We start from the raw sequence: 12,450 nt of genomic DNA, 5'->3' as shown, positions 1-12,450 counted from the left end.
TAGATAAATTATAGCTATATACAGGATATCTGTAAACAAATGCGAAGGAATAAGGGAGATGATTCCTTAATGAAAATAAGCGGGGGTAATTCCTATAAATTTTTTTCCAAATCGACAGCCCTTCCAAGATACACCCTTTGGAAGGCGATGACGAGTTAACAGTTTTTAATTTTTTTTACAGGTTCTAAAAACCACTGAGTCATAAAACTATACATATTATGAAGCACTGAGTAGATTGGTACCAGTTTCAACTTCGGCGTTTCAACTGAGCTCGTAGTTTAGGCGGTAACTTGCTATCGATTTTTTAATGTGTCTCTGCCTTGAATGCAAAAATTTCTGTGAAAATGTTGAAATTCGAGTTATTATGCTATTGTCATAGAAGTATACGAAACTAGCACGTCGGGGGATCCAAGATTTCGGGCCGATTCACATTAAAAAAAAACATAATAAAATGAATTTCATGAATACCGAGGCTAAAAACCTCTATTCTCCGCTATAAAAAATTAGTATTATTCCAACAATATACCAACTTAGTGCTACGTTGCTATTACTATAAGGCCCGGTTGTTCAGTTCAGGATTAGGCCGAGATTTAAGATGATCCTAGATTAACCTGACAGAACTGAACTGAAATGTCAAAATCAATCTAGGATAAACTTTAATCCCGAACTGAGCAACTGGGCCTATTCATGTAGAGTTTCGGATTTTGCGAGAATCTACTAGTTTTTCTTCAGAACAACAACTGCGCTGAAGGAAATGTGATTGACTGTTAGCGACACATAATAGCAACCATCCAAATTTTGTACTCTACAAATTTTTTCGAACTCTCATTATACTATGTAGCAGTTTGATACTGAAATCCGTCATTTGACAAAATGAGTTGTCAGTTTATAGACTGACCAACATTTTCGAAAGCTATTGATCTATTAATTCGTTCTATAATTGGTCCTTAATAAACAGTCGTATTGTGAACAACGATATGCAGCGGATTATCTAAACACGAAATAAATTCTGAAATGTTTTGGGATCATGAGGCTAATTAAATAAGCATCTTGTTCGTATCATTTGTTGAACTTCATTATTCTAAATATTCTTCAATGAATGAAAATATAATATCAACACACATAATTTTTTGATTCATTCGTCATCAAATCATTGAATAAATCGTTTCTCGAAAAGTTTCGAGTCTTGAGGCAAATAGAATATTGAATTATTTACATCATTATTTGCTGAACTTCAAAGTTCTGAATGAATTAAAATCTAAACTTGACAATATACGAGATAATTTTCGCAAGAGTTTCAATGGAATCTGAAAATTTTCATCATTCTGGAGCATTCTGGACATCAATAATTCTCGAATCTTCCATGAAATAAATTCAATTTTATCCAATATAACACGCAAAACGAAATAATACTCGAACTGGGCATCTTGAGCAATTCGTTCCTAAAAAGCCCGAATCAGGTAGAAAACTTTGAACCCTTCATATCAGCGTTAACACGTGTTTTGCAGTAAACAGATGTTGGGCTGAACGTTTCTCACAACAAGAAGAATTTGAATTTTCATATGACGGTACAAGAAGGTACAGGGTGTTTCATAAGTAAACAGACAAATGAAAACCGTGAATAGAGGGCATTGAGCTGAGTTCAAAATCACCCCATATACAGGATGTCCCAAAACTAGTGAATCAAACTTCACACCACGATAGAGTAAACCAAATATTATCGAATGACACCAACATTAGTTCGACGAAAATGTACCGTTTCCAAAATAATCAGAATTTTATTATAATACCTAAAGTTGCGATTTTCGAACTATTTTTCTCAATAACAGGGTCAGTTTGTGGAAAAGGAAATCCATATTAAATTATATTGAACTAAGATTATTGTTATATTTCCCCTAATTCAAATTATTTTAAGTAGTTAATCGATAACCATAACCTAAGTAAAGGTAAATTAAAACAATTGTTTTTACTACATGATTTTTGATACTCAGAATAAACAGGGGTGATAATATGGGAGAAAAACGCTATCCTCAATCACAAATTGGCCTTGTGATTGAAAAAATAGTTCGAAAATCGGCAATTTTAGGTTAGGTTTTCTCAGAAACGGTACATTTTCGCTCAACTAATGTTGGTGTCATTCAATAGTATTTGATCTACTCTATCGTATTGTGACGTTTGATTTAATAGTTTTGGGGCACCCTATATATAAGTTTCTTCGGGGTTTCTTTAAATTTCTCGAATTTCGAATCGAAGTCGACTGAAAATTTATATTTAGCCTTGAGTTGTTAATTTCATTGAAACAGAGCATTAAAATTCGAAAAAAATCAGGACCGTGCTCAGTGAGGCTTTACTTCACTTCAAACTCATATAAACACCGTGTATGTAGTTTTTTAATCATAATTTTAACTTTTTTGTTATCTGCATTATCATTGTCTCAAAATGAATTGATTTTTGGGTTGTCCCACCTGTTGATCATATTCTAGAAATAATTGTTTTGGTCAGACGCCTCTAAGGAATAGAGCACTTCATGAAAATGTATTTAGAAATTCTTAATTGAATTTTTTTTTCAAAGAATATTCTGTTGAATGTGTTCAACAAGTAAACCTTATTCGGTCTTCATAATAGTCATTCACAATGATAAAATGTTTCAAAATTGATAATACCCAAATATGGATGGGAAAACTACGCTATCTTGAAACTAAAAATTAAAACTTGATCTTCAGAATGAATCTATTTTTCTATGGACAACTAGTTGTGTGAATAAAAACAAAGAAAGAAATCGCGTTGTCACCTCCGAAATCGGAGGTGACAACGTTTTGCCTGGTTTTATAGCTTGTTAGATTCAGGAGGCTTCAGGGACCAACATATCAAAAAATCGTTTTGAGGTCACAACGCACCCCCTTTATGTACTGAACAATCTTTTAGTTCGAGTGTATATCACTGGCGCTAGTGTGCTGAGCTGTATATATGGCAACGTTGTACTGTGCAAGCAGATGTAGACAGGCGGAATATCAGTATACGGAGGAATTAAGTGAAGAGAGGCGCAGCGCGTTATTTCCTCCATTATTGCAATCCAGGCAGCATATCTCAACGATTTTATATCGCATTCTTCTGTAGGGAAAAGAATCACGTGAAAGAAACTAATCTTGGCTTTCTCGAATGGGATTATGACTGTTTATATTTCATCGGGTGTATCTATGCATCCGTTGAACTTCTTTCATCTCAAGCTAACACTATAATTCTGAATTTGGCGAACTATTTCATTACCTATCTGAAAACAAATCGATTTGAGTCTTGTCCATAATAATATTGCTTCTCTCTATGGAAATGATCTATATAGATAATACTGCCTATTAGAATAACGAATAATCAGTATTGTTACATTGCATATAATAAAATGAGCTGTTCAGCGAAAAAAAAATTTTTCGGAAAAGAATTTTCAGATGAATGGTGATGAATATTCAAGGACAATGAGCCATTCCGAAAATTTTCATTTCAGAATCAAGAGAAAAAATGCTACAAATTTTACAATATCACAGAAATGAACAACGTCAGCTAAACCGAATGTTGGACATTGTTATGTTATTTCAAATGGAACGATCTATATATTTTTCTTAAATCGGATTGCTCAATGATTTTGAGGAATCCTTTGCTCAGAAACATCTCTTTTATTATCGATTATGTTTGCGAGAATCTACTACTTTTTCTTCAGAACAACAACTGCGCTGAAGGAAATGTGATTGACTGTTAGCGACACATAATATCAACCATCTAAATTCTGTAGTCTATACAAATTTATTTGAACTCTCATTATACTACAGGATTGGGATAAAGTTTGGCACCAAATTAATATATTTAAAACGGAACGGAAGGTAATATATCTTCTTTTTATAGGTTTTCATAAAAAATACGTCATGAAAAGCAGAAAGAGTTATCTAATACAAAGTATTTCGTTTTATTTCTCACTATTGATACAAATAACAACGATTTATCCATCTGAATGGATTTTTTCTCCAATGTACAAAAAGACTGAATTTCTTCTTTTTACAGATAATTTTTACATGGAACCCGATATGGACAGATCCGAAACAAGGTGCACTTTCAGAATTTGCAGAAATATACAGGGTGTCCCATTTAAATAAAAAAGTTTTGTCATTTCCGGTTAAACCGGAAGTATCTCATTAATGAAAATATGCTCATCAGATGCATGGTGGTCTATTACACTTAGCTGCCAAATTTCAAAAATATCGCCCGTTTTGTTTTAAAGATATTAATTTGGTGCCAAACTTTATCCCAACCCTGTATGTAGCAGTCTGATACTGAAATCCGTCATTCGACAAAATGAGTTGTCAGTTTATAGACTGACCAACATTTTCTAAAGCTATTGTTCTATTTATTAAATCGTTCTATAATTGGTCCTAAATTGACAGTTGTATAGTGAACAACGATATGCAGCGGATTATCTAAACACGAAATAAATTCTGAAATGTTTCGGATCATGAGGCTAATTGAATAAGTATCTTGTTCGTATCATTTGTTGAACTTCATTATTCTAAATATTCTTCAGTGAATGAAAGTATAATATCAACACACATAATTTTTTGATTTAGTCGTCATCAAATCATTAAATAAATCGTTTCTCGAAAAGTTTCGAGTCTTGAGGCAAATAGAATATTGAATTATTTACATCATTATTTGCCGAACTTCAAAGTTCTGAATGAATTAAAATCTAAATTAAAATCTAATTGACAATATACGAGATAATTTTCGCAAGAGTTTCAACGAAATCTGAAAATTTCCATCATTCTGGAGCATTCTGGACATCAATAATTCTTGAATCATCCATGGAATAAATTCAATTTTATCCAATATAACACGCAAAACGAAATGTTACTCGAACTCGGCATCTTGAGCAATTCGTTCCTAAAAAGCTCGAATCAGGTAGAAAAGTTTGAACCCTTCGTATCAATATCACGTGTTTTGCAGTAAACAGATGCCCAATGTAACCAACGTCGGCGTTGGGTAAAGGGATGAACCAGAGTCTCTGGATGAACGTTTCTCACAACAAGAAGAATTTGAATTTTCGTATGACGGTGTTTCAAAATTTCAGAGTACAAGAAGTATACAGGGTGTTTCACGAGTAAACAGACAAATGAAAACCGTGAATAGAGGGCATTGCGCTGAGTTCAAAATCACCCCATATACAGGGTGTCCCAAAACTAGTGAATCAAACGTCACACCACGATAGAGTAAACCAAATATTACCGACTGACAGCAACATTAGTTCGACGAAAATGTAGCGTTTCTTAAATAATCAGAATTTTATTAAAATACCTAAAGTTGCCGATTTTTGAACTATTTTTCTTAATAACAGGGCCAGTTTGTGAAAAAGGATATCGATTTTAAATTATATTGAACTAAGATTACTGTTTTATCTCCCCTAATTGAAATTATTTTAAGTAGTTAATCGATAACCATAACCTAAGTAAATGTAAATTAAAAAAATTGTTTTTTCTAAATTTTTCATACTCAGAATAAACAGGGGTGATAATATGGAAGAAAAACGCTATCCTTAATCACAAATTGGCCTTGTGATTGAAAAAATAGTTCGAAAATCAGCAACTTTAGGTTAGATTTTCTCAGAAACGGTACATTTTCGCTCAACTAATGTTGGTGTCATTCGATAGTATTTGATCTACTCTATCGTGGTGTGACGTTTGATTCAATAGTTTCACCTATATATAGGTTTCTTCGGGGTTTTTTGAAATTTCTCGAATTTCCGTTTGGCTATAACTCCTGAAATTCTCGATCAAGTCGACTGAAAATTTATATTTAGCCTTGAGTTGTTAATTTCATTGAAACAGAGCATTAAAATTCGACAAAAATCTGAACCCTGCTCAGTGAGGCTTTACTTGACTTCAAACTAATAAAAACACCGTGTATGTAGTTTTTTAATCATAATTTTAACTTTTTTTCTACACTATTATTGTCTTAAAATGAATTGATTTTTGGGTTGCCCCACCTGTTGATCATGTTCTAGAAATAATTGTTTTGGTCAGACGCCTCTAAGGAATAGAGCACTTCATGAAAATGTATTTAAAAATTCTTGATTGATTTATTTTTTCAAAGAATATTCTGTTGAATGTGTTCAACAATTATACTATATTCGGTCTTCAAAATAGTCATTCACAATGATAAAATGTTTCAAAATTGATAATACCCAAATATGGATGGAAAAACAACGCTATCTTGAAACTAAAAATTAAAACTTGATCTTCAGAATGAATCTATTTTTCTATGGACAACTAGTTGTGTGGATGAAAACAAAGAAAGAAAAAAAGAACAAAGAAAAAATTTTCAATTTCATTTTTAGATTTCCACATTTGATTGGCGAACATATTCATCCCATTAAATAATGTGAAGCAAAAGTCAATATGCAGCTCTGTTTTTTCCAGAGGCATTTCACCACCAAACAATTATCCATTAAAAATAATCCACTGATAAGGCATACCAAAGTTTCATTTATTTTGAGAAAATCAATGCAGATACCTGAAAAATTCAAAATTATGACGAAAAAAACTACAAACAGAGTGTTTTGCATGAGTGTAAATTTGAATATAGCCCCAATGAGTCCGGTCCTGTGTTCGTCAACTTTTAATGTTCTGTTTTATTGAAACTTACAAGTTTAAGCGGATAATTAATTTTTAGCCGAATCCAACTACAATATTTGGAGTTATAGCCGAACGAAAATTAGGGAAATTTGAATAAACTCCTCTGTATATCGGAAACGGAATGCCTAAGACACCAATATGAGGTGTTTTTGAACTCAGCCTAATGCCCTCTATTCACGGTTTTCGTTTGTTCGTTTACTTGTGAAACAGCCTGTGTACTGAAAAATCGCAAAAGACTTCTCGAGCAATTAAGAAATGCCATTAAATCAAGTTTCTTTTGATCCGCTATGATGAAAAATGTCAATGTCCAGTTATTATTTATATTTGGGGTGATTCATCGAAAATCCCCAATATCTCGAAAACTAAGACACTTTTACCAAACGTAAAATATATTTATCTGAACCGCCATAGAGTTCTCTACCAGCAGGCTCTATATTATACATTCATTACGCCACACCCTGTATAATTATTATTGTTATATCAATGTATTGAAAATAAACAGACATGAATACGAGCCAGTTGTTTTGTTTGAAGGTGAAGCTCCTCTTGCTTCAAACTTCTTTTAATTATTTTGACTACCATTCACGCAAGATGATTTTTGTTGAAGAATTCAACATTCTTGTAATTATCCGTTCTTTTCTTCAAGAGATACCCATTCCCTACCACCTTTGAGTATTCAACTCAATGCTAACACTGCATCAAATGCATTTCATCTTCGGGTTGATTTTTTTGAATCCTACAACTGATGTAACGTCTTCAACCTTCAGCCAAAGAAAATAAACAACAGTAACTCTCCTCAAGCTACTGATGACTTGTATTTTCCATGTAAATAAATAGATTTGGTACGTCTTCAATCAGTTTGTATAAACGTCATTTATGTTCGTTACATATTTTCGACGTAATATTTTCCGGAGTGATTTGACATTGTGATGAAATACGTAATTACTGAAAAACTCACGTAGAAGGACTACGTAGCACTGATTTAAAACTCAAAAATGTTTCGACAAGCGTCAACATTTTCGTACCATACAGAGTGAAAGGTATCCAATTTCCATGGCCAGTCCAGTGCTAAAATGAAAGTGAATGAAGTATAGAAGCCGAAAGTAAAACGTATATCTTTGTTGATTCATTCGGGAAAAACATTTCAATGGAGTTCCTGATGTCGTGAATATAATACCCAAAAATTAGATTACTATTTCATACCAGAACAAATTCGGTAAAATTGTCTTTGGAATCAATCTTATATGTCACGAAAAATTTCATTGTCATGTATCATTCATTTTGGGACCTATGTATATGGTATTAAACTACCCTATCGGACGAAGTATCGTAGACATAAGCATATTTATACAAAACTGTTGATATTCATAAAGAAAAAATAATAATTTCTGTCCAAATTCATTTACGCCGGGATCACGAACCTTATCAATCAATTACTAGCGTATGGAGTTTATTAATATTAATATCGTTCTCGAACTATTTACAGGTTTCAATATGTGTGAATGAATCGGAAGAGTAGCTGTATTCTATATATGAGTAGAATTCAAGCTGCCTTACTTTCTGTCCTCCTAAAATCTGGCAACGTTGCGGGAGGTGAGAGCGCACTACTGATAAAAAATATATGCGGAGGTAGTAAGATCTGATTCGTTTGAAGAAAAATTTTTCGATACAAATCTTTTCCCCTCTTTAGGTACTCCTGTTATTTACCTTCCCCTCTACATATGTATATAAGCAAAAATTATTCCAATGATATAACTCCTTCAACCGGAGGTCAGGTCGCCCAATGAACTTAACGGAGGTCACAACGAACTACGGGTTCATATATATATATATATATATATATATATATATATATATATATATATATATATATATATATATATATATATATATATATATATATATATATATATATATATATTTATATATATATATATATATATATATACGTATATATATATATATATGTATATACGTGAGATACGCGAAATCTTCCAGGAGGAATCTCTAAGGTGGGAGGGAATTCAAATGGCAGATAGACATCAAATTTCCAAGATGAGGAGAAGTAAGCATTCCAAAACAACAATGGCCACCGTAAACACTGCTCTGGGTGAAATATTGAATAGCTCCAAAAACCTAGAAGAACTGTGCCACAAGGTCTACTGCGCTGCAATGGTCACCAACAGAATTCTGCAGACACCGACAGTAACTAAAGCACAAGGGGCACACCCACTGAAAAAACACCCGTGTGAGGAAAGATTGGAAAGGAAAATTAACATCTTACGGAAAGAAATTGGAGTCCTTCATTCTTTTCTGACAGAGACAAAAGTTAGCAAAAAAGTGAACAGAAAAGTGCAATGCTACTCAAGGAAATTAAAGCTGAGTAGAAAAGATGCTCAGTACAAACAAGAGCTAGCGATACATATGGAGACCTCAAAGCAGAAACTGGCAACCCTGGGCAGCAGATTAAGAAGGTACCACAAAAGAACTAAGAGATACCGTCAAAATAATCAATTCAACACCAACCAAAAAGGTTTCTTCAGAGATCTGGGAGAACAACATAGATCTCAGCAAGAATGCTCGAGAGTAGCTGATTCTGAACTGAAGGAATTCGAAAAATACTGGTCTAACATGTGGACAGAAAGGGAAAGCCACAACACCAAAGCCACATGGATAGATACTGAAAAAGAAATGCATGCAAATCTATCCGAAATGCACTCTGTCGTCATCACGGAGGAAGATGTAGCCATGACCGTCAAAAGAATGAAAAATTGGACAACGGCTGGAATAGACAATATTCATAATTATTGGTGGAAGTACTTATCATCCACTCATGGGGTTTTGGCACGGCTCCTAAATTCAGCTTTGGAGAACCCGAATAAGATACCAAAATTCTTCACACAAGGCATGACGTACATGATCTTCAAAAAAGGAGATCCTACCAAACCTGAAAACTACAGGCCGATTACATGCCTTTGTTCCGCTTATAAAATACTTACCTCGACGGTCAGTCACAAGATCCGGATTCACCTGAAAAATAATAAAATATTAGCCTGGGAACAAAATGGCTGCAGGAGAGGTGGCAGAGGCAGTAAGGAACTTCTGGTAATCGATAATACAATCACAAAACAGGCTAAAAGGAAGAAGAAAAACATCGCCATGGCATGGATAGATTACCAGAAGGCATTTGACTCTGTACCCCACACTTGGCTGTTAGAAATCTTGAAGATATACAAGGTAAACCCACAGGTGATTTCATTGTTCCGCTCCCTAATGTCAACGTGGCGTACCCCACTTATACTTGAAGGAACATCAACTTCGTACAAAACAGCCTCAATAAATATCAGAAAAGGTATATTCCAAGGTGATAGCTCCAGTCCATTGTGGTTCTGTCTCGCCTTAAATCCGTTAAGCGGCATGTTAAACAGATCGTCCTACGGATACTCATTAGACCAGAGTAGAAAGCTCACTCATCTTTTCTATGTGGACGATCTCAAATTATTCGCTAGAGGCAGAAAGCAGTTGGAGGGGGAAATAGAGCTGGTGAGAGAGTTCAGCGGAGACATTGGGATGAAATTCGGGCTGGATATATGTGCGACGGTCGCTGTGATGAGAGGGAAACTAGAACGTGAAGAAAATATGGTGTTGATAGACGGACAAGTGATACCAGCTTTAGGGGCAGAAGAGAGGTATAAATATCTTGGTGTCCAGGAGACATATGAAATTAGACAAAGGGAGAATAAGGAAGAAGTCGAAAGAGAGCTGTTCACTAGGATAAAGAAAGTCTTAAACACACAACTGTCAGCCAAGAACAAGATGACCGCTATCAATACCTGGGCAATACCGGCTTTCATATATACTGCTGGATTACTCACCTGGTCTCGGACGGATCTGGAAAGACTAGACAGGAGAACTAGGACCACCTTGACACAGTATGGTTTGCTGCACCCAAATTCAGCTATTGAAAGGCTGTATATTCCACGTAGAGAGTCGGGGCGAGGACTGAGCTCACTGGAGAACGTCTATCTGAAAGAAGAAAGCAGAATTAAAACCTTTTTTCTGCAGAGCAACTTACCGGTGCACCAGTGTGTAACTAGCCAGCGCTATGTGTCTACGCCGGCAGGAAACGACGATGAGCAGGAACCTGAAACAGAGAACATGGTTGAAAAATGGAAGGAAAAATGGAGATCAAAGCCCTTACATGGACGGTTCTATGCCAGCCTGCAGCAGCCAGAAGTCGACTTGCCCAGCACGAACACCTACTTCACTCAGGTTTACCTCTATCCTCAGACTGAGGGAACCCTGATGGCAATACAGGATCAAGTTGTTCCTACACGAGCCTACGCGAAACACATAATGAAACAAAACATCGAAAACACAAAATGCAGGCTCTGCAACAACGTTGAGGAAACTGTGCAACATTTGTCATCTGGATGCTCGACTATAGCTAACACCAAATACTTGTCTCGCCATAACAACATGGGCAAAGTTGTACACCAGTATATGTGTCTCAGAGAACGGCTTCTCCAAGAATTCGTCCCTCATCACATCTACGAACCGACGGCTGTCCGGGAAAACCAAGATATCAAGATCTATTGGGACTTGACAGTGCAAACAGATCCGGGTGCTGAACATAACCGACCAAACATGGTTGTATGGAACAAACATAAGAAGTCGGCGATCATCATAGACTTCGCGGTGGCGTTAGACCAAAACCTCGCTAAAGCCTACGGAGAGAAGATCGCCAAATACGAATTGCTATCAAGACAGATGAAGCGAACTTTTGAGCTGGAAAAAGTAGAAATAAAGCCATTGGTGATTAGCTGCAATGGTCTGGTACATAAGAAAACCGTTGAGCACTTGAGAGAGATGGATCTGCCTTCAAACACCATAACTTGGATGCAGAAGGCCGTAATATTGGCAACTGTCAGCATCATACGACAAGTGATATTCCCACACCACTAATCAGTCGGATTGCTCTTGGCGCTTTTTCCCGAGCAATCCGAAAGGCACCACATTCTGTGTGAAATTAAAAAAAGAAAAAAAAATATATATATATGTATATATATATACAGTCCCTGGCCAATTTATTAGACGCACTGAGGATTTTTTTTATATTTACTGGTATTGCTCGAGGAAAAAGCAGAATATTTGAATTTCATTTCCACAGAATGTTAGTTTCATCTACGACTCTCATTAAATTGTTCTATTTGGCATTTATTTTTGATGTTGTAGTATTAGTACTTGAGTATGAATCAGTACTATGTCTTCCAGTGGACGTCTTGCATTCTGCAGGTTCGGACGTTATTTCGATAATCCACATATGAAATCATTATCTTCGAATGCAGCAAACCGAACAATTCTGCTTTGATAGTATGAAGCTCTCATAGCTACACAGGGTGGCTCAGCAAAATATTAGAATTTCATGTTCAATCATCAATCAATCAATATTTTTTATTGAATATGATATATTATATGTGAAAACCATTTACAGATGAAGTATATGTAACATATACATTCCATTCAATAATTCAATATTGAGATTTTTCATCGAATCAATGCGTCTAATAATATGGCCAGGGACTGTATATATATATATATATATATATATATATATATATATATATATATATATATATATATATATATATATATATATATATATATATATATATATATATATATATATATATATATATATATATATATATATATATATATATATATATATATATATATATATATATATATATATATATATATATGTGCTGTACTACAT

At 34.6% G+C, this 12,450-nt stretch overlaps 1 protein-coding gene across 1 annotated transcript; it reads left to right on the top strand.

Moving 5' to 3' along the window:
- The first annotated feature begins 8,726 nt into the window (after positions 1-8,726).
- LOC123316427 lies at positions 8,727-11,636 on the top strand. The gene has a single exon (XM_044902519.1). It carries the CDS (start codon positions 8,727-8,729, stop codon positions 11,634-11,636), a length of 2,910 nt encoding a protein of 969 aa, XP_044758454.1.
- The last annotated feature ends 814 nt before the right edge of the window (positions 11,637-12,450 follow it).

This window comes from Coccinella septempunctata, chromosome 1, assembly GCF_907165205.1.
Source record: "Coccinella septempunctata chromosome 1, icCocSept1.1, whole genome shotgun sequence".
In the NCBI taxonomy this organism is placed as follows: domain Eukaryota; kingdom Metazoa; phylum Arthropoda; class Insecta; order Coleoptera; family Coccinellidae; genus Coccinella; species Coccinella septempunctata.
The sequence above is the reverse complement of the archived record's forward strand: the minus strand, read 5'-3'. Positions and strand labels throughout refer to the sequence as shown.

Bases quoted from the DNA above. Each gene is read 5' to 3' on its own strand.
- LOC123316427 (XM_044902519.1), top strand. From the start codon at position 8,727: ATGAGGAGAAGTAAGCATTCCAAAACAACAATGGCCACCGTAAACACT.